The sequence below is a fragment of the Syngnathus floridae genome, chromosome 7, assembly GCF_059516105.1.
Source record: "Syngnathus floridae isolate MCC-2025c chromosome 7, RoL_Sflo_1.0, whole genome shotgun sequence".
Lineage (NCBI taxonomy): Eukaryota > Metazoa > Chordata > Actinopteri > Syngnathiformes > Syngnathidae > Syngnathus > Syngnathus floridae.
In genome coordinates, this window is record NC_142419.1 from 9,973,311 (window position 1) to 9,992,994 (window position 19,684).

Consider the following 19,684-nt stretch of genomic DNA (forward strand, 5'->3'; position numbering starts at 1 on the left):
TAGTCAGTCTACAAATGCTTCAGTTGTTTTCCTTTCAAAAGTGCTTGAATCCTACAAAAGGTACACAGACGATGGAGACATTATTGTATTAGCTTTCAATTTATTCAAATTTTGTTTAGCGCATAATACTGTTGAAGAATGAGACCTAGATAAATAATTTAAAAACCTTTTCCACCATTTTTAATGTTTCCACCATGATAAAAGCCTGTGCAAATTAACTAAAAAAAGTTGTTTCCTGGCATTTGCTTTACAGTAGAAGCCTGAAGTTTCTGTGCAAATACTGTGCATACACATCGTTTTCAGTACTAAATACAATAAAAATAAATACAAAATAAGCTATTTTATCTGTTTAATATCAGGAGTTAAAAGTGCCTCGCACAGAAAACACAAACTCTGCTCAGCCACTTCTTGCTGTTTCATTAAAAGCCTGAGCATTCTAAGCCATTTTAAAACATGCTTGGCCTCATTTGGGTCAAGTGGAGCCTATCCTTGCTGCATTTGAGAGAGATAGGTTACACCCTGCACTGGTTGCCAGCCAGTCACAAGGCACTCAGACCACTGGACAATTTAGTCTTTAATGAATGTAACAGCCATGTTTGGGGAATTTGGGGTTGGGAAGCCAAGCTATACAAAATTAAAAAGAAAAAAAAGATACAAAGGTACAGGGAGAACATGCAAACTTCAAACGGCCGGAGCCAAGATTCATACCCAGGCAGACCTGATGGTGCCTGATAATTTAATAATTGATGCTAACCAGTATGTCGGCAAGAACACATTGTGATTGTGTTCATTACAGGCACATTCTTTACTTCAAGCAAAACATTAAATATGATAACTATACTGTCTTTAATTTACATTGATTTTACGGTGAGGGGCAAGTTGCATGCCCCTCATTACACTTCCTGTCTTTATCGGGTCTTGAACCTATAACCCTGTGGTCCCCCTCCGCCAAGTCTATACTATACATTTCCTGAGATTCTTCATTTCTGTTGGTCCTACCAAAGAGCTGCTTGTCCCTTTTGTCTCCAAGTATGACTTGGAATTTTGGCGATGAAACACAACTAGTCTGTGTTATTGAGCCACTGCAAGCTCGAGTGGGCTAATTATATTCTGGTCATTTTTAAGCTTGATAAATTATGGTTGAATTCCATGCATCCATCCATCCATTTTCTGTACTGCTTGTCCCCAGGGGGGTAACGGGCGTGCTTGAACCTATCCCAGCAGTCATCGGGCAGTAGGCGGAGGGCACCCTGAACCGCTTGACAGCCAATCGCAGAGACGAAAAACGATCCACACTCACGCTCACGGGCGATTTAGAGTGCTCAATCAGCCTACCTGCATGTTTTTTGGATGTGGGAGGAACCCGGAATGCCCGGAGAAAACCCACACAGACACGTAGAGAACATGCAAACTTCACACAGGGAGGGCCGGAGGTGGAATTGAACCCGGACACTCTGAACTGTGAGGCGGATGTGCTAACCAGTGCTACACCGTGCCACCTTGGTTGAATTACATGAATGCCAATTATAACATATAGGAGGTGGTCCCTTATTGCCCTGAGGACTTTTCATAGCTTAAGTGCCAGTGCATCTGCATGTTAGTACAAGCAAATGTTTTTGTCATTTTTCAATTAATAGATGTGTAAACTAAGTAGTTCTCTGCAAAATGACAAAAACATGAGCTGGAGCCCACGCTCATTCACAAGAGGTCCAGATGAAGTACATTCAAGTGGTCTCTGCACTGTTAGGGATTTTAATCTAATTGAAGTTGGTCTTGTGAAGGTTTCTGTTGGGTATTTCGATGGCGCTAACTTGTAACGGCCACGACCCGCTCATGATGCCCGCCTGGAGGGACACGCCCGTCACCACAGCCAGATCGGGGTCCACCGAAGTGTTGGGCTCCTTGCCGAAAAACTCTGCGATGATCCTCCGGATCCGGGGAATCCTTGTGGATCCACCCACCAGCACAATCTCGTCCACCTGATTTTTGTCCAGCTGGCCCTCGGCGAGCACCGTCTCCACCGGGGCCAGGATCTTTTGGAAGAGGTCCTCGTTGAGCTCCTCAAAAAGTTGACGCGTAACCACGGTCTCAAAGAGCACCGAACTGGGGGCCAAGTCCTCACGGGCGAGCAGGTGCAGCGGCACCTTGACTGTGACGCTGGGCTGGAGGGTGAGGTTGATCTTGGCCGCCTCCACGGCCTGGCGGAGACAATGGAGGTCTTCTTTGAGAGTGGGCACAACGCCAAACTCCTGTAGCACTCGTTCTATGGTGTACTGGAGTAACCGTTGGCTGAAGTCTTGACCGCCCAGCTTGTTGTTTCCTGCGGTTTCAGCACAATTAACATAATGCATATGCAGTACAGAGCAGAAAAACAGCAGATCTCAGTTTACCGGCCATGGCTCTGGTGAAGAACATGCCGCCCTGTTTGTCGAGCAGAGACACGTCCAAGGTTCCTCCGCCGAGGTCCACCACCAGAACGTTGAAGACATCCACCTTGTGAAGGCCGTACGCCATGGCCGCCGCTGTCGGCTCATTGATTATGCGCAAGATCTCCAAACCTGTCGGTTTATTGTCATGTTAGTCATGTTTGTGAGATTAGGTCATGACAGTTGTTTTATAGCTAACCTGCAAGGTTGGCAGCTTTGATAGTGTACTCCCTCTGCCTGTCGTCAAACTCTGCGGGCACCGAGATGACGGCTTTGTGGATAGGCATGCCCAATTGCTGCTCAGCCATCTTCCTCATCTTCAGCAGCAGCCGAGAGCCAATGAACTCGGGAGTCACCGTGAATGTGACATTAGTGGTGATCACAAACTCGGCACTTCCATTGTTGTAGATCACCTGGAAAAAGTTTGAAAATCGTATTTATGTAAATTTCAAGGGTTTCATCTACATCTCAATATTTAAATAATACTTTATTTTACCTCTTATTTTTAGCATCACAACATTTTACGTTGTACCTATTATAGATTAATAGTAATATAGTAATCAAAATGTATGTTCCTATATATAACAGGCAGTAAACTTTTTTTTTTAGTTGAATCAGCGCAATATTTACTTTGTTACATAATCAGTACTTTCTCTTTAATCCAAGTCTTTATTGATTTAATAATTAGTTCTTCTAGTTTGGCACAGACTGAGTACTTTTAGCACCAAAAGAGTACCTCCCTGAAATTATCATTCTTTTGTTTATTCATCTATTGGAATCACACGACCTCAAAGTCACGCATACTGCCCACCTCGAAGGGATAGCGGCTACTCTCCTGCTCCAGCAAATGTGGGGTAAAGATCTTCCCGATGAACCTCTTAGCGTCGTAAATGGTGTTATGGGGGTTGTTGTCAGCCACATCCACAGCATCATGCCCAGCCAGCACTGTCGTGTTGGTGAAGGAGACGGCACTTGGGATGCTCTTCCTGCCCTCCTTGTCAGCAATTACCTCCACTTTTCCACTACCAGGGTGAAACACGCCCACGGAACAAAAAGTGGTCCCCAGGTCTAGGCCAATTACTTTGGGCTTTGGTGGGGGTAAGTACTGCTGACCCAAATAACCAGCCAAGAACAGAGCAAGGATCATAGAACCTGTAATATATTTTTTAAAAAAACACAATGTTAGCACGCTCTCTTCTATACATTAGATTACTAGACAGACAGACAGACAGGCAAATATTTGTATTACTAGACAGGCAGATAGACAGAGACAGACAGACAGGCAAATATTTGTATTCATTCAAATCGGTTATTTCTCGACTTACCAAAGATTGACATTTGCCCTGACATCGTCGCGTACTTTAGAGAATCCGTCCGCAGTTGAAATAACCAGAAACTGTTTTTAAACCATCGAATCTGTACTTAACACTTACAATTTCTCGCAACGACGACGCGACAGTCACTTCCTACTAAACATACGTCAGCGTTGCGTACGTGTTGTGGGGGATGCTGGGTAATGTAGTCAGAGAGCCGCACTGTCGACGGGGATTTTTCTTTATTTTCTTTTTGGTAATTTCTTTAGTGGTGGGCTAATCGGTAAGCAGGCGTATCAATGCTATCAAATGTACTGGGGTATATTTGACACCCAATTTGATGGCCTCTCAACGGGGATAAAATAACCGGAATTGTCCTTTTTGACTACATTTCCCACAATGAAGTGCAAGATACAAGCGCAATAAAACACAGAGGTTGTCAACTTGTCACACAGAATGCTTTTTATTCTTTAATATTCATCATCATTGTAGATAATGCATTACCACTAATGCAATAATATTGAGTTTGAAAATATTACGTACAAGTTTGTTCTCTCTGTGAATCTTTGATGTGCCCAAATGAACAATTACAACGTCATAGCTATTTATGTAACGACTTGTTAGGTGATTTTGGTTATCAAGGAAACTTTTGCAATCAGTAATACATTGGTTCAATCAAAGGTACCTATAATAGTGGTTATTTAATACAGTCCAAATTATTCAAAATGTTGTTTGAGCCATTTTTGGATTGTTGTAAACACCGGCGGGGTTGACAGCAAGCAAACGATTTTGGATTGTGTCCAACGCTAAGCAAATACTAGTGTCTTGTTCGCTTTACAAGTTATTTACCGTATTGATTGCTAAAGAAAATAAACTTGCAAGTATTTCTTTCGTATTTTCCAGTGCAAGGCACACGTCCGAACACTCCGTTTAACCGATTCATCAGCTCCGGGAAGCAATTCGAAGCATTTCCAGAATTTTAATAAGAAGAACGACTCAATAAGATAGTTGGCAGTGTTTATTAAGTTATTTACAGAAATATTCACATTAATATATTATTTTCTCTCCCTGCCATTCACACAAATACATTTAACTCACAGCACAGTATAAAGTATGTATATAGAGTACAAGGCAACTTTGGAATTTAAACATTATCCAGTATAACAGACATAATATTCCGCTTACTAACACACTGGCCATTCAAAATAAAGGTGAAAACATGGTGAAAGGGTGTAAAGAGAATTTCGTATGACAATGAATAAAGAAATACAAATACTGAATGACTCGGAATAAAATAAACACAAAAATGTGGGGATTTTAAAGAAAATGTCACACAAATAGCCCCCGTAGAAATCAGAAATAAATGTTGATTATCATTGACTATGTGATTTGCGTCATGATGTGAGTGCGTACGAGTCGTTTGCAAACATCCAGAAGGGCCTACATCTTTTTTCGTTTATTTTTTCATTTTTTTTTTTGCCATATGCTTCTTCTGTCAAAATGAGAACAAAGTTAGGAAGCCACGGTGTCTGCAGGCTGCTCTGTGTCATCCTTACTGTCCGAGCACTCGGACGGGATGAAGCAGCCTGAATCCCTTGGACAGTCGCTATCTTCCTCCTGTGGACCGCCCAACGATTTGCTTTCATCCACATCTCTTACTTCATCACCTGCAGGTGCAAAAGTAAAAATGTTTAATGGAAATGACCTCCTTGGAATGTGTTTTGATGTAACAAGCACAAGCTTTTTTTTTTTTAATATCTGCCCCCTGTGACTTCCACCGATTCATTTCCTATAATGCCAGTGCTTGTCTTCATTTGGGTTATGATTTCAGATATTGATCATTATTGACTTTCCTCTAAAGGGATTATAATAATGAATGCAATATAACCTTCATTTGTACATTTGCTCGGTTTTTAATTCAACCTACCAGCTTTGTTCTGTCTGAAAAGTGATGGTGGCTACTTTTGCTTTCTGCTTGAAGTCAGCAGAGGAACAAAAAACAAAACTTCAGTACTTTCAATGTGACTATGAGGAAGTCACCAAGACGAGAGTTCCGGTAAGACTTGAAACACTTTGGCTTCTTATGTGCCATCTTGCATTTGAAGGTGTCAAAATCATTTCCAACTAACTGAGGGGGAGTTTTAGAGAGAATGGTTGTTTATGAGAGTGCTTAAAATCGTGTGGTGGATGGCATAGGTGGGCAACCTTTTTTTCCTATCAGTCCTCTTATGGTCTCACTAAATATGTGAAGAAATATGATGCCGCAAATGTTTACTGTTAGAATGTACGTATGTTTTGAACACTTTGGTGTTAAATGTTTCGGATCTTTTTGTTACCCATTAACAGTTCACCTAAGGTTTTTTACACAGTTTATGGCCTAAACTGAGCTCTACAGTGGACCCCTGTGAATAACAAAAATGACCGAATATTAGGAGTCACCAAAAATTCATTGCCCAAAAATCCAGAAGTCAAATTTCTTCTTCCCTAGTAATAGTTTAAATCAGTGATTTACAAGGTGTGGTGTACCTGGTGTAAAGATTTTGAGAACCTCTGGTTTAAACCATGAATACCCCCAAAACACACATACACATAATTTTATAGATATTCATGATTTTCATTGAAACGATGAAATTTGAAATGCTGTTGTCATTTGTAATATTAAGTGGTGCTTGTGTGTCGCTGACCATCTGAATAGTGACATTGAGAGGCGGCAAGCAGCTTGCGTCTGTGCTCGGGGTCATTGACGTTGAGCTCGATGAGATGTTTCTCCTGCAGGTGGGTGAGGTCCTCCACCGTCTGGTAGCCATTGAGCAGCAGGGCAGAGGCGTATTCCTTAGAAGAAAGCACACTTCCAAATTATATTCACGAATCATGGCACTAAAAGAGGCAAATACTTGGTGGGCGTTTTTGTGGTAAGAGCATCCTGCATATCTTGCTGCTGCACTTCAAGCAAGTAAAAGCTGATTGCTTTTAATATTTATTTACCTATGCCATCGAGATGTACTGGAGCTATTTTAAGGACTGTCTGTATTTTAGAAAACTGAGTGATATGACTTTTTTCCTTGATGACTGTCTCACTTCTGTTTTCTGCCAACACTCCTCATCCTTTCTCATATTTTTTTTGACCAAATGATTGAATGGAGACACCCTCACCTCTAGATTGAGTCTCTCCAGCAGCTCCAGCAATGTTTTGGGTCGAGGTCTTTTGCACAGTTTTTGTTGTCGTATGTTGGGAGCTTCGTCGTCCCCGTCGTCGCCGTCATCTCTTTCTTCTTCTTTTTTCTCCTCCTCCACCAAAACGTCCACATAGATGAACTTAAAGTTTCCCACCCTGTTGTTGAGCATGCCTGTCCAGATGCCCATTGGAGGCTTACTGATGACGCTAATAATATCACCGGCCTGGAATATTTATGAAAAATAAACATTTGGATCAGACTTAATTATTTTATTTTTTTATTTGCACAAGTGCACTGTATGAATGCATGAGTCTGACCTTAAGTTTGAGAGAATCTGTGTCATACGGGCTGGGGACAAAATCTGTATGGACGCGGGCTCTGCCACAGAACTGACCCTGATAGGAACCGTCCTCCTGCAACCTCAGAGTCTCCCTTTGACCAGAACCATTGGACTCACTGGTTACACCACCTGAAACAACAAATGTATGCATAACGCAAATACCATAACTATATATTCTGAATCTCACTGTATTTCCTATATAAAAATATTGATCACCACAACAGTATTACATATATTGTTGACATGTCATGAAAACATTATAAAATGCATAATGGCATGTTGATTGGTTTGGTGCTTAGTTAAATCAGAAACGATTTTATTGCCATTGTCCTAAAGTTAAGGAGGATCGAACATTTCCATTTAAAATGTATATTTTGCTATTTATTTTGCTATTTTTAACGAAAGGCTTTAAGTTTGTGCACTGTTGTTGCTTTATGAAGTTCAGTTCAATGACTTTTAGTAGTTTGCAGGGCAGATTTGACACATTCAATATGGCAGACGTGTTTACGTCTGTAAACCATTGTCGTGGCAATGCGCATGTCAGGCCGCTAGATGACGTTGTAACGTTGTATTAAATAATACATCTATAGGCATCATATTTAAATACTTCGGTAACCTTACTGTCAAAAACACCAGAGCCATGACTGTATTTACCTGGAAAATTACCAAAAATAGTACGTGACGTGGTACGTACTTCACACATTGCTAAATAAAAAAAAAATAAAAAAAAAAAAAGAAAAGATAGTCCTGTAATGTTGCTTTGCATGAATAATAAAATGTGATGTGATTGCATGCATACTTGAGGAACTTTGGGCGCTGTAAAGACTCTCGAATGAGTTGCTGGCCCTTGTGGGGGGGGTTTCTGTTGCAGGTGTTGTCTCTGTCTCTGTGTCATCATCCTGAAACATAAACCAGGAAAATGTTCATTGCAAAACATTAAACTTAATTTGTGGACAATTATATGTCAAAATTATGCAGTTTGACAAAGCTCACCATCTCTTCAGAGAAGGACTTGGCATGTTTTTTTCCCATTTTTCTGCGCATGGTCAGTGAAATGGCCTTCATTTTCTTCCCAATCCCAGCTGACTTGTTTGGATCCAAGCTCTCACTTTTTTCAGGAAGCTGGAAGAATAAGTTTAATCAAAATTTGTGTCAATTTAACACACACTCTGCATGCCAAATGGGTAAAAATGATCATGTCTTTATCTTCATGACATAAAATGTTTAGTTTCTTAATGAAAAGAAAAAAAATATGACAACAAGGAAAACTTGTGACAGAAATTAGCTTTGTACAGGAAGCAAAAAGGAAAACAAATCAATTAAAATCTGATTTCTGTGGAGGAGGCGGAAGTGATTTCATTTAAAGGTTATCGCCACAGTTTACTGAAAAGTAAAATGAACAAACCATATCTGTTCCATTCTCCTCAACTTTGGCCGGGGATTGGTTCTGTCTGCGACCTTCAAACCTCCCAAAACTTGTGGAGCGCTATGGAAGACAGTTAACATTATTGTTACAATTTAATTTTAGTGTCATTGTCATAACAAACCATAAGTTCTTCTGGTCTGAAGATTATGGAAAAAAGGTTGTTCGGTTCTACCGTATCTTGCTGAGGTGTTTCTAATATTTTGACTCTCACATAGAGTGAATAATGCAACCATATAATTAGAATCAGATCCGAGTTTGATGCAGTGCAGTTCTACACTACGTTACTTTTTTAAATGGTTTAAATTAAGGGGGGGGGAATCGATATTGCAATAAATTATTGTTCTCTCTGTCACAATAAATAATATCTTTTTTTTTTTTTTTTTAATACAACACACAAAGGATTTATCCCATTGTCACCTTCAGTACTTAATCTCTCCTGTCCTGTTTGGGGGGGCGCTAATCACGTAAATGAGGGTATAGTACGCGTAAACAGCGGCCGGTGAAGAAGTCAGTTAACGAAATGCTTAATGGCGGAAAGTATGAATATCGAAAAATAAATCAAAAACCCACTCGCAAGTTTCCACTCGAAAGTGTGGACCCACTTTGGGGTTTACGAAGCAGATGCCAGGAGAACACTGGATAAAGAATATGCAATATGCAAGAACTGTTTTGCTAAAGTAAACTATAACAGCAACACTACAAATCTGCAAAACCAACTGTTCGCGATCATGGCGAACTACTCTCATTTCCCAGGTACTGGACGGGTAAACATAATTCTGCACATAATTGGTTGCATGTGTCCAATATTTAATGTAATTTTTTTGTTATCTTGTTTAGCTATTGTTAAACTAAAACAGGCCAATTTTCAGTCCTATTAAGCACTGTCATGGTTTACAATTTTACACAATGCATGTTCATGCACTTTAATGTGTCCAGCTCTACAGTGTTCATTTTGTGCTTTTTTTTTTGCATTGGAATAAATGTATGAAATGTATTCCTTTTTATGGGTTTATGTTCATGGGTATTTTATCTTTTTGAATCACGTATCGTAAAATATAGTTGGCATTTTTTTTTGCTATTTATCGAAGATTGCAGATATCATGTATCGTGATATTATCGTTATCGTGGACCAAATATTGCCACACTACCGAATTGTGAGTTAGCCGTATAATTCCACCCCTACTTTAAATACACATCATGTATTGCATGTTCTTAGACTGTGCCTAATGTTGAGCCAGGTGAATGCATATTAAGTAATACATTGTCGTGACGAGTATTTATAAATTATCTAATACAGTACCCAGAGTTAAACCATTACGCACTCATGCTTACTTCCCTTTCGCTCTCTGTTTGGATGCTTTATTTTTCAGCACCAATTTTTGGAAAAAATAATGTCATTATAATCTCTTCCAAAATCTCCGTCATCTGAACAAGGGAGCAGCAAATAATTATATTAAAAAAGTAGGCTAATCCCTGGGAAAATCCTGGGTTATGTAAATATGAGCCATGCGCTCCTCGATAGTCCTCTCCTCTGTGGATTGATTTAATGCTGCGACAGGCTGAACAAGATCCAAAAATACAAACAGGCCCGTTGGGGGGTAAATTTAATTCTTAAACCCTCAGCCTAATTTTAATCTAATTCAATCTAATTATATTTTTAAAATATGTACACACAATAATGTAATAAAATTACCCCCAAAAAATTCAATAGTTCTTTTTAGAATATGAATAGATTTTAAATTCTAGATTTATAGGTTCACCTCCTACCTTTGGTTTGCTGCTCTTTGTTTTGTCGGACACATTGGAAGCTGTTCTCTGCAACATTGTCTCCTTTCTGCGCTCCTAGTCTTTTGTTTTCTTATGATCTCCTGACTTTCAATTGCAGACTGACACTGGGGCTGTGTGGCCGTGCGTCTGACTTCCTTGCACAGGATGTGAAGCAACCGACTTTATGTCTGTCGTTGCAGAATTGCTTTTGAAAGGGGAAAATTTAAGCTTTGCGGCCAAGCTCGATTAACACGTCGTCGTCATCACATCCAGGAAGAGACGCATTTTGTTTTGAGGTAAAATGAGGCATAAGGCGAAGTGACATCGCAGATGCCAACAGTTGAATTTTTTTCTTTTATGTATCACTTTCGTTAGATATTATACAATTACGGTATTTGTTCTTTTTGCAGTTTAAAACATGACTGACATTATGCCCCTCAAAAATATGATTTTCGCAAAATAATTCAAAACGATAAACAGCAACCTATTCCTCAAGTTGTGTGGCTTACTAGCCATTAAAGCTTTATTTAAAATATGACAGAACCGAAGGAAGCCTATCTCAGTGACATGGCCCAATATTATAAATAAAAAATTATTTATTGACTCGTGCATTTACATAACAGAGACTCTCCCCACTTAGCTTTTTCAGCCAAGGCGACCAGTGATGACTGTATAAAATAAACTGTACATTATGGAAACTCTTGTATGTAATGAGGCATTGTGGGAGTCATCGTCTTCACATTCCCGTCTGAGGGAGTGATTTAACCTTTGTGTCGTGTCACTTTTTCAGTGCGGTGACGACGCGTGTGTCCATACCATACCACATAAACAATAATGGGGAAGAAGAGAAATTTGGTCTCTCAAGATTTCTCACTATCTGGAGTTAGTGTCAGCTAAAAACAGCAGCATACGCTGTAGTGTCTTCTACAGCACACTATAAGCTCCGTTTTAACTTTTTTCGAAGAGGAATCTGATTGGACTCAGATAAGTCTGAACGCAGCTTAAAAGACAGAAGTCACATCAACGGAACTTGTAAAATCAATGCGAACTAGACGTTTTGTGTGAGATGAGACCCAAGAAAAGCAACTCTAAAGCAAGAAACACAAATTGGTTAAAGTTCATTTATCCCCGAACTACCCTTTTAAGAGTATTGCAGGAACAAGTTGAGGGTACATGATGCCAAAAGATTTTAAGTTATTTCTCTATTCATTTCTTAATGTTGGACTTTGCGTTTGAGGAAGTGCTGATGCATATTGTGTCGAAATCCGTTCTAGTCTCACTTGTTACTTGCTGGATCTTCTGCTTTTGTGGATCGTATGACACACTTGAGGGCTTTCACAGTGGAAAAAAAACATGCGCGCTGGTGTTCCCAGTAGATTACATTGTATTGCAGGAGGATTTCAATTACGCATTTGTTGAAAAGAGGGAATTTGAAAGGCAAATCGGTTTCCCTGCCTTTGCAATCAGACATAAACTCCTGTCAATCCACATTACAGTTTCTGTTTTTTCCTCACGATGACCCGCATGGCAGCCATTTTGTTTACAATTGTTTTTGCGGTTTTTCAATACTTTGTCTCTGAATGTGATTTGGAAAGTGTATTTCCCTAAAGGTATGAACCCAGCATGCACAAGATTTTAAACGAGATGTTTCACTTCATAGTTTGAATTTTGCGCCATATCAAAACACGTATCGCTCTTGTCACCTACTGTGGGTAGTCGGAGGTCAAAACCCCAAAACCCAAATCCCTTGCTTGGTGACAATCGCACAGCCCGTCCGCTTATTTATATCTGTAACTGTCAGACTTGCAATTTCCAGCGCAAGTAAATCTGATCAGTTTAAGTAGAGCATGTACTGTTTTTGCAGTATGGAAAAAAACGATATTTTGCACAGTGTTTCCTTCTCTTGCTTGCCTTTTTGAAAAGTTTCCAACCCTAAATAAAACAACCACCACCTGCGTCTACACACAGTTTTATGTACATTGGCCTAAATATTTTCCGTTTACTTGTATAAATAAAACGTATCTTGTGTAAAAGACCCTCAAGATGCACCGGGGTGGTGACAGTATAGATTCTATAGGAATCTTCTCATCTATGGGCTCAATGGATCATCCTCCTCAGTGTAAACAATAATTGTCATTTTAAGCTTCAGAAAACGTGGCAAAGAGGGCACGTGACCCCTGGGTATTATCGTAAGTTGGGAGAGATGTCGAACAAAGGCATAAAGCTCTGATCTCTGAGGTCAATCAATCGGTCCTGTGACAATCTAAGCTGACTGATCTGGATCTTGCATTTAGAGATTAAGATGCATATGATTCTAAAAATAGTAAACGTGTGACTCAAAGCATAGGTGCGCAAGTGTGTATATGAAATTGACTTATCATAATTGTTTTCACGAGTAATTTTCTTGAATTTGGCTGTATCTAGTATCAGTATGGCTGAATCTAGTTGTGCCTAATTGATGTCACTTAGGTGACTTTTTTATTTAGTTTATGGGGCAGTCACGATCAAACCCTCCACCATCCGCCTTGCAACGAATGACAGCTAATGTGACGTAATTAAGCAAAAGTTCAAATGTATTAGTTTAGTAAATTGCTGAAGACTTACGTTGGCTTCTGACAGATCCAAGTCAGTAGTGGAACGCGTCACCTTTGGGAGAATCGGGGGACCACAGTTCTGCTGTTGCATTTTCTTCTCGTGAGCGAGGCTGAAGTTATTGGAATACGATGACTCCGTGTACAAATACTCCGTGAACGGCCGGCGGCAGTTGTGTTGGACGGTGCCCCAGATGGGAATGTTGTCGGATGGGTTGCTCCAGCGCTGGTTGTGGTACCGAGAAGGTGTCGCGCCACCAGGCAGGCTCATCATATCGGTACAGCGGCTCGGAGTTGCGTGTTCCTGCGTTGGAAGGGTGGAGGACTTGCCTATGTTTAGCCACCCGTCAGACCTGTGGGGCACGTCAAGGAGTTGTGGGGCCATTGAGGGGCTTGTGGCTCCTGCGGGTGGGTACACTGAGGACAATAGGAGTAAATACCATGAGTATCTAATTCTGCAGATAAAAGTGCAAGATAATGTTAGCATCTGTGTCATTTTGATATCCCAGTTTAAGAACATCGATGCTCTACTCAATGCTATTTAATTGTAAAACATTATTACCTGTGGAATTGTGACTTTTCTTGGCCCCCTCTTTCCCATTCTTTCCAATCGGTTTCTTTCCAGATTTGTCATTCCTTTTTGCTGCTGTCGCAGCTCCTTTGGTTTTGATGTTCTGAAAAGAAGTATAGACAGACCCAAAAAATAGTATCGTTTTTTTCTCAAATTTTGAACCCTGCGGCTTATAGTCTGGTGCGGTTTATACAGGATTTTTCCCGTGATTTTTGTGATGACTTGATCACCTTTATACACGTAAAAAGGCTGTGGACCACTGTTGTGCGGTATTTTGAAGAGAAAAAAAAATACTATTTTGAAACACTACTATGGCTGCTGCTTATTCTGGCTGTGTTGCTTGTGACTATTATGAGCTTTAGTAGGAATGCACGCTAGGTGACCTGCGTCAAGGGCTCTAAACCCTTTCTCTTACTCTGCCACGTGACTCAGAGATTACACAAAGCAGTGGCGCTGTTTGGACATCTGCACTGTATTAAAACCCAATCAATCAGCATTTGAATTCAATTCTTCTGACATTTTGCTCACCAAAAACAAGTTGTAATGAATGTGAACTTTTAATGCATTTTATTCAGAAGGTTATTATTTTAAATCTGATATTACTTTGTACAATTTAATATAAAATGTGCCGATTATTTATTTGGTACGGGATTAATGTCATTTCCGGCCCCTATGTATTCATTGTGTGCTTTAAAAAAAAAAAAAAAAAAAAGAGCATGATATATAAGCAAGTCTGTCTTTAAAAATAAAACAGCAAAACGTGCCAAATTTGGAAATTAGACCAATATAGGTTTCAAACGAACTAAAAATGAATAATCATTTACCTGACTTGCAGAATTTTTGTCCTTTTTTTTGGGACCGGATTGATGAGCTGATTTTCCTCCTTTGTTGTCTCCTCTGTGCTTTGTCTTCTTCATCCCTACCCAAAAAAGCGATGTAGTTCAAAACAAATACAGAATTAATCAGGTATTTGGTACCTGAAATTAACATACATCATTCCCTGTTTGCTTGTCCTCATTATTGTTGTGGATGAACTTGAGCCAATCGCCAATGACAATGAGAAATCCTTCATACTCGATGTTGTCTAGTTGCGTTGATAATCATTCAACATTGCAAAAGTTTTAATCAGGGAGGGGGATGGGACATCCTGCTGAGAGCCCAAATGAATGTTGGCCTATAGATCCGATTTATTCTCTATTTACCTTCAGTGTGATGATTGGTGATGTGGTCTAAATCTTCTGGGCTCTTAGCAGTCTTCCAAAACGCCGCATTACCAGCGGTGTTATCTGCTGAGCAGGGGAGAGAACAAATCACATATGTTGAGGATTTTCATTGAAAAGTCTGGGTGAACTACATGCAGTCAATCGTGGAAAGTCAGAAGAGTAGGTCAGAGCTGAGTTCAATCCAAATACGGCAAAGTGCTCCAGGTCTGTATCGGAAGTTATGCAATTGACTTCAATTTTAATAACGTTAAGATAGTGGAAGCATTGGAAGCATTTTTGTTACCATCCATCCACCTACCCATCAATCAATCATCTGAACCACTTTATTAATCATGCATTTATTTAGGGTTCACGGTCATAACGGCCCTTTAAAGGAAACCAAAACTACAATGTGGCCCCTGACAAAAATGTATTCCCAAAGAAGAGAAAATAAATTCACCTCCATAAAAAGAAAAAAACATAATTTCACTCACCCAACGCTTCATTGTCTGATGCAGATTTGGATACTTGTGTTCTGAAAGGATAATTAATAGAATTCAAAACATTTCTTCAATTGCTAGTTTCATCTTTCACTTTTTTACATTTTAGTGTGTAAATACTGTCATTCATCTTCCAACTCGAATAGATCCCTGCACCTCAGAACTGTGAGGCGGAAATGGTACCCAATACCCCTACGTGTATAAACTCAATCATATATTTATTACATAGCCTCAAAAAGGCCAACAAGGAGGCAGTGGAGCAGTTCATAGAAATGAAGGTGTATCGTAGAGTCTAGGGACTAAGTAGGCTTTCAATCCGCTTAGTTCAACAATCCCAAAGCCATAATCTGCTTGATCTATATTCTGCATTACGCCGATCAACTAAATCGTCATAACTCATCGTGTGCAATCTCAATGACTCTTTCTAACAAGCTGTCAGGGCGCCTCCTTAAGGCCTCTTGCAGACCGATGAGGTAAGGATGTGGCAATCTTGTGTTGCCTATTCAGAGCCAGTTCGTTGTGCTACGGAAAGGATTTACAGCATTAGCGTCCACAGAACATAAACATTGAGTATTTCAAGCCGTGTGGGAAAGCCTTGCTTGAGCATTGGCGTGCACATCCCACAGTTCGTGTCGCCTAGGCTCTAGCCTGCTTGGCATGCTGGATTATTATATAGCCATTTCTAATACATACAGCATACATCTGTCATACAACAGAGATATGATGTAGATTTGCCTTTGACAGGAAAATTTAATATGTTTTAGTAGCACGTAGGACCAGGAAGCTTACCTTTTTTTCTTTTTGTGAGCGTTGGTGCCTGGTCTCATTGTCATTTCCTAATGTAAAACATGACATTGTTGACGTTACTTCATGTCATGAATTGGATGGATTTCACATTATAAACAAGAATTAATGGAAATATTTTTAAATTAAAATGCCAAGATCACAGACTATAAGAATACAAAATTAATTTTCCATAAGAATTTGTCGAGGAATGGTGCGCAGGTCAAGAGGAAATTTTTATAGCAATTTATATAAAGGTGCATTTACAGGAATTTTAATCGCCATAAAGCCCATGACAGCATTTTGATATGACCCATTATGCAGATTAAATGAACTATTAGTAAAAAAAATTATACAAAAGTTCTGGAAGTTTTATCTTTTGACTCCTCTAGATGTCATTCTTAGTTCAACATTGGGATGAAAACACATCCAGTTCTTAAACCACTATAATCAAACCGAATCAAAAAAATACAAAACTGGTTCATGACGCAAATTTGAAGCTTCAGTTTCCCATCACAAATTTACAGACTACTTTGTGTAACTTCTGCATGTTGTGGCATGGCGTGTTTTGATGTCAATTGGACTAATTGACCAACTCTATGAAGTGTAACGGTAATATAAGCATTTTTTTTTTTCATTTTTGGGTAATTCCTCAGCTGATAAATAAATTACACTAGTACAAATCTAATGATTCTCCAAGACATTAGCACGGAGCTGTCAATCTCATTAATGAAACTCAGTAATCATGAACTCATAACCCTCTGGTGACCCCAAATATGGTTACTTTCCCAATGAAGGGATATGAGCAAGCCATCTGGGCTAGTTTCACTATGATGGTTTCATAATCAGCTTTGTTATTTAGTTCAATCTGATGAGAAGTTGCCATCTCATCAATTCCTTTTTGAGGTGGTTTGCTCATTTTGCTTTTATGGCAAACCATGCATGAACCCATGTGGTCATATTTTTTCCACAGGCACTTGAACGCCTCTCACCATAGAAATAGACCTTCCAGAAGCCTTCCACCTCACGTTGTCGTCCAGCAGGAGCGCCGGGCTGCACGAGCGGCTGGAGGAGCGACTCGGGATGGGTTGGGCGGGGCTGTCTCCGGAGGTCTGCACAGCCTCATACAGGCTGTCCATTGAACCCTCCTGATGCCATACAAACGTACGTTAGACATTTTGTAACAAATTCCACAGGCAGTATAAACATATACGCAGAACTCATTTGTAATTGGGTTTAGGTCTGGGTTTTGTCTCCTAATGAAGACATTCCTTTGGATGTAAGATTTGGGTCAATGGCATGTTGAAAGGTTAAATTCCTTTCAAAAGTGTTTGTACCCCAAAGCGTCCAATCGTTTTTGGGAGAGGAATTGACTTGGGTTGAAAGTGTAGAAGTGTTGTTGCCTTTAGAAGACACTTTGGAGTCATTTTAACAGATATTTTCCCCCCTCACTTCTCTCTCTACACTCTACTTTATGAATGGATTTAATCTTGTCTGTGTGGTAAATCTGACCGAGTTTCAGCCATGAAATACACATCTTATCCACCAAGCAGCTTTTAAATGTTACACATTTAGGAGGAAGGGTATTGTAGGCGGCAAGTCATCCTGAATGATGTGGATTAAAACCTTTATCATTTCTGGAGTCTCATCTCAGTGAGCATCCAAATTGTTAACTCCACAAGCACTTTGGCCATCTGCATTTTTGTGATGTGTATGCCAGAAATGGAAATTGTAAATACAACTTCTTGTGGCTAAAGAAATGGTCTGGCAGCTCAGTATAATGATGCATAAAATTACACCCGTGCCTTGATTAATGAGTGTATAGTTGTGACCGTGCTCGAAACTCAAAACGGTACTGTTTGACTATAGGGATATAAATGCTAATGTTGCCTCCAAAGTTCTGATGTCAGATTGAAATTCCTCCAAAGAGCTTCGAGGTTGGCCTAAAAATGTGATTGGCTCGTTCACATTCCTTCCATGTTCACATAACCAGTTTTCACCTCACCCGTTTTATGAAAAGGGGGATTTAGAAATAAGAATATGTTTCATAGCCATTCTGTGTATGCTTTGTAATGGCTCATTGTTATGCAACTGCAACAGGTTAATATCCATTCCCATTACGTGTCTTGATTCATTTCCATTCCTTTCTCTTAAAAGCCAGTTCATAATAATAACATGTTTGTCATGTTGACTAACACAGAAAACAATCTCTCCAGAGGTTAGAGAGTAATCCTCATTACCGGTGCACGACCCCAACATCTGTGCACAGTCAGTGCAAGTATATATAAGAAAGCTGTTGTTTATACACACCAAAAATATACAGTAGATGTATTCAGTGGTAAACAGGAGCTCAAAATACTGTACCACAACATTAGCCCCTTCCCATGTTGCATGCTCAATTTAAATGCAACCCTTCCTCTGCAAAAAACTAGCAGCACACACACACAAAATATTGGTATGTTTCTTACCAATGAGAAGCAAAACAAGTTCATGTTGTGTCCTGGTGGCAGTGAAGCAGCGGTTTGAGTGTCGGAATCACAACAACCCAACTGGGTATGAGTCCAGCCTGGGTGGCCGGCTGCTGTCTTGTCAGATTAATACCACAGTGAAATCCCTCCTCTAATCCAATAGAATAGATAGACCACCGTTGCTCTGGCTAGCAGATGAGGCACAATTTGTCAACACACCCACCTGGCTTTCATGCAACAACATTTTTCATTCAGTTTGGATCAGAGTAACTGGGTTGCGGACATTTCTACGTATCATATGTTCTAATATGTTAATATGTATAAATGATTTAATCCCTTCTCAATTGTGTGTAGACAAGTATGTAAAGTATTATTTAAATATCATAAATAAATGTTGTAATTATAACTTATTTCGGACATTGCTATGTATGCTGAGCGTTACTCGTAACTATTCATTTTTTACTTGAACTCTGTGAAGGGAAACTGAATTAATTAACACAAGGTTGTACATTTTTTAAAATAGTACTGTAATACAATCTATATGGTAGACATTGAAAGAAAGAAAATAAACTTAAATCTCTAAATTTAAGAATATAATGTACAAAACAGTGCACTGTGGTTAAAAACAAGCGTTTCAAGTATTTTTTTTGGTTAGTAATTGCACGTTTTTGTTTGATAATACTAAATTTGTTTCCCCACAATTATGCAAATACAATATTGGACAAACTGATAATAACGCATCTATAAGTAGTTTATTAAATTTCGCATTATTTAATACCATGTTTTAATAGGGCTCTCTTCAGGTGTACCATTGACAATATGAAAAAAATTATTATTGCTTTCACTTGTTGGTGCATTCTGTCCTCAGTATTAACTGATGGTGTATTTTAAAACTGGATGTGCAGGAAAAACATAATAGTCACATGACCAAGACTAAGACACTTCTGGGAGTATTGTTAGAGCTTTATTCGGTCTTTATAACACGATTATATGATTACATTCTCAGAAATCAGAAAAGGGAAGGATGTATTTTTTGTCCATCTGAGGGCATCTCATGTTTTACGCTTCTGGAGCAAAGGTTACTCTTTCACAGCTGCTCATTAATCCATCCACCCTTCACC

At 39.5% G+C, this 19,684-nt stretch overlaps 2 protein-coding genes across 4 annotated transcripts; both read right to left on the bottom strand.

Annotated features, from left to right (window-relative positions):
• Positions 1-157: 157 nt before the first annotated feature.
• On the bottom strand, positions 158-3,917 carry hspa13 (heat shock protein family A (Hsp70) member 13). The gene is made up of 5 exons (XM_088380401.1): positions 3,752-3,917; positions 3,238-3,578; positions 2,626-2,839; positions 2,391-2,558; positions 158-2,320 (listed from the first exon to the last, which is right to left on the bottom strand). The coding sequence occupies exons 1-5, from the start codon at positions 3,774-3,776 to the stop codon at positions 1,758-1,760; spliced, it is 1,311 nt and encodes a 436-aa protein (XP_088236527.1). The 5' UTR covers positions 3,777-3,917; the 3' UTR covers positions 158-1,757.
• An 822-nt stretch (positions 3,918-4,739) lies between these two features.
• On the bottom strand, positions 4,740-18,706 carry samsn1a (SAM domain, SH3 domain and nuclear localisation signals 1a). 3 transcript variants are annotated; one of them, XM_088380396.1, is made up of 15 exons: positions 18,564-18,706; positions 17,088-17,243; positions 16,102-16,148; positions 15,311-15,347; positions 14,813-14,897; positions 14,435-14,529; positions 13,602-13,713; positions 13,053-13,456; positions 8,661-8,741; positions 8,249-8,377; positions 8,055-8,154; positions 7,233-7,384; positions 6,893-7,138; positions 6,424-6,571; positions 4,740-5,406 (listed from the first exon to the last, which is right to left on the bottom strand). In XM_088380396.1, the coding sequence occupies exons 1-15, from the start codon at positions 18,585-18,587 to the stop codon at positions 5,252-5,254; spliced, it is 1,971 nt and encodes a 656-aa protein (XP_088236522.1). In that variant the 5' UTR covers positions 18,588-18,706; the 3' UTR covers positions 4,740-5,251. The 3 variants fall into 3 exon arrangements, with proteins under 3 accessions (XP_088236522.1, XP_088236520.1, XP_088236519.1); XM_088380394.1 differs by having other exon boundaries at positions 14,813-14,896; positions 15,307-15,347; XM_088380393.1 differs by having other exon boundaries at positions 14,813-14,899; positions 15,307-15,347.
• Between the last annotated feature and the right edge of the window lie 978 nt (positions 18,707-19,684).

Excerpts from the sequence above, each read along its gene's own strand:
- hspa13 (XM_088380401.1), bottom strand. The coding sequence starts at position 3,776 with ATGTCAGGGCAAATGTCAATCTTTG. Across the intron at positions 3,579-3,751 it reads AGGGCAAATGTCAATCTTTG|GTTCTATGATCCTTGCTCTG; the intron begins GTAAGTCGAGAA and ends AATATATTACAG. Across the intron at positions 2,840-3,237 it reads GTAGCCGCTATCCCTTCGAG|GTGATCTACAACAATGGAAG; the intron begins GTGGGCAGTATG and ends AACTTTTTCCAG.
- samsn1a (XM_088380393.1), bottom strand. The coding sequence starts at position 18,587 with ATGAACTTGTTTTGCTTCTCATTG. Across the intron at positions 13,457-13,601 it reads GAAAAGTCACAATTCCACAG|TGTACCCACCCGCAGGAGCC; the intron begins GTAATAATGTTT and ends TATTGTCCTCAG. Across the intron at positions 5,407-6,423 it reads TCAATGTCACTATTCAGATG|GTGATGAAGTAAGAGATGTG; the intron begins GTCAGCGACACA and ends TTGCACCTGCAG.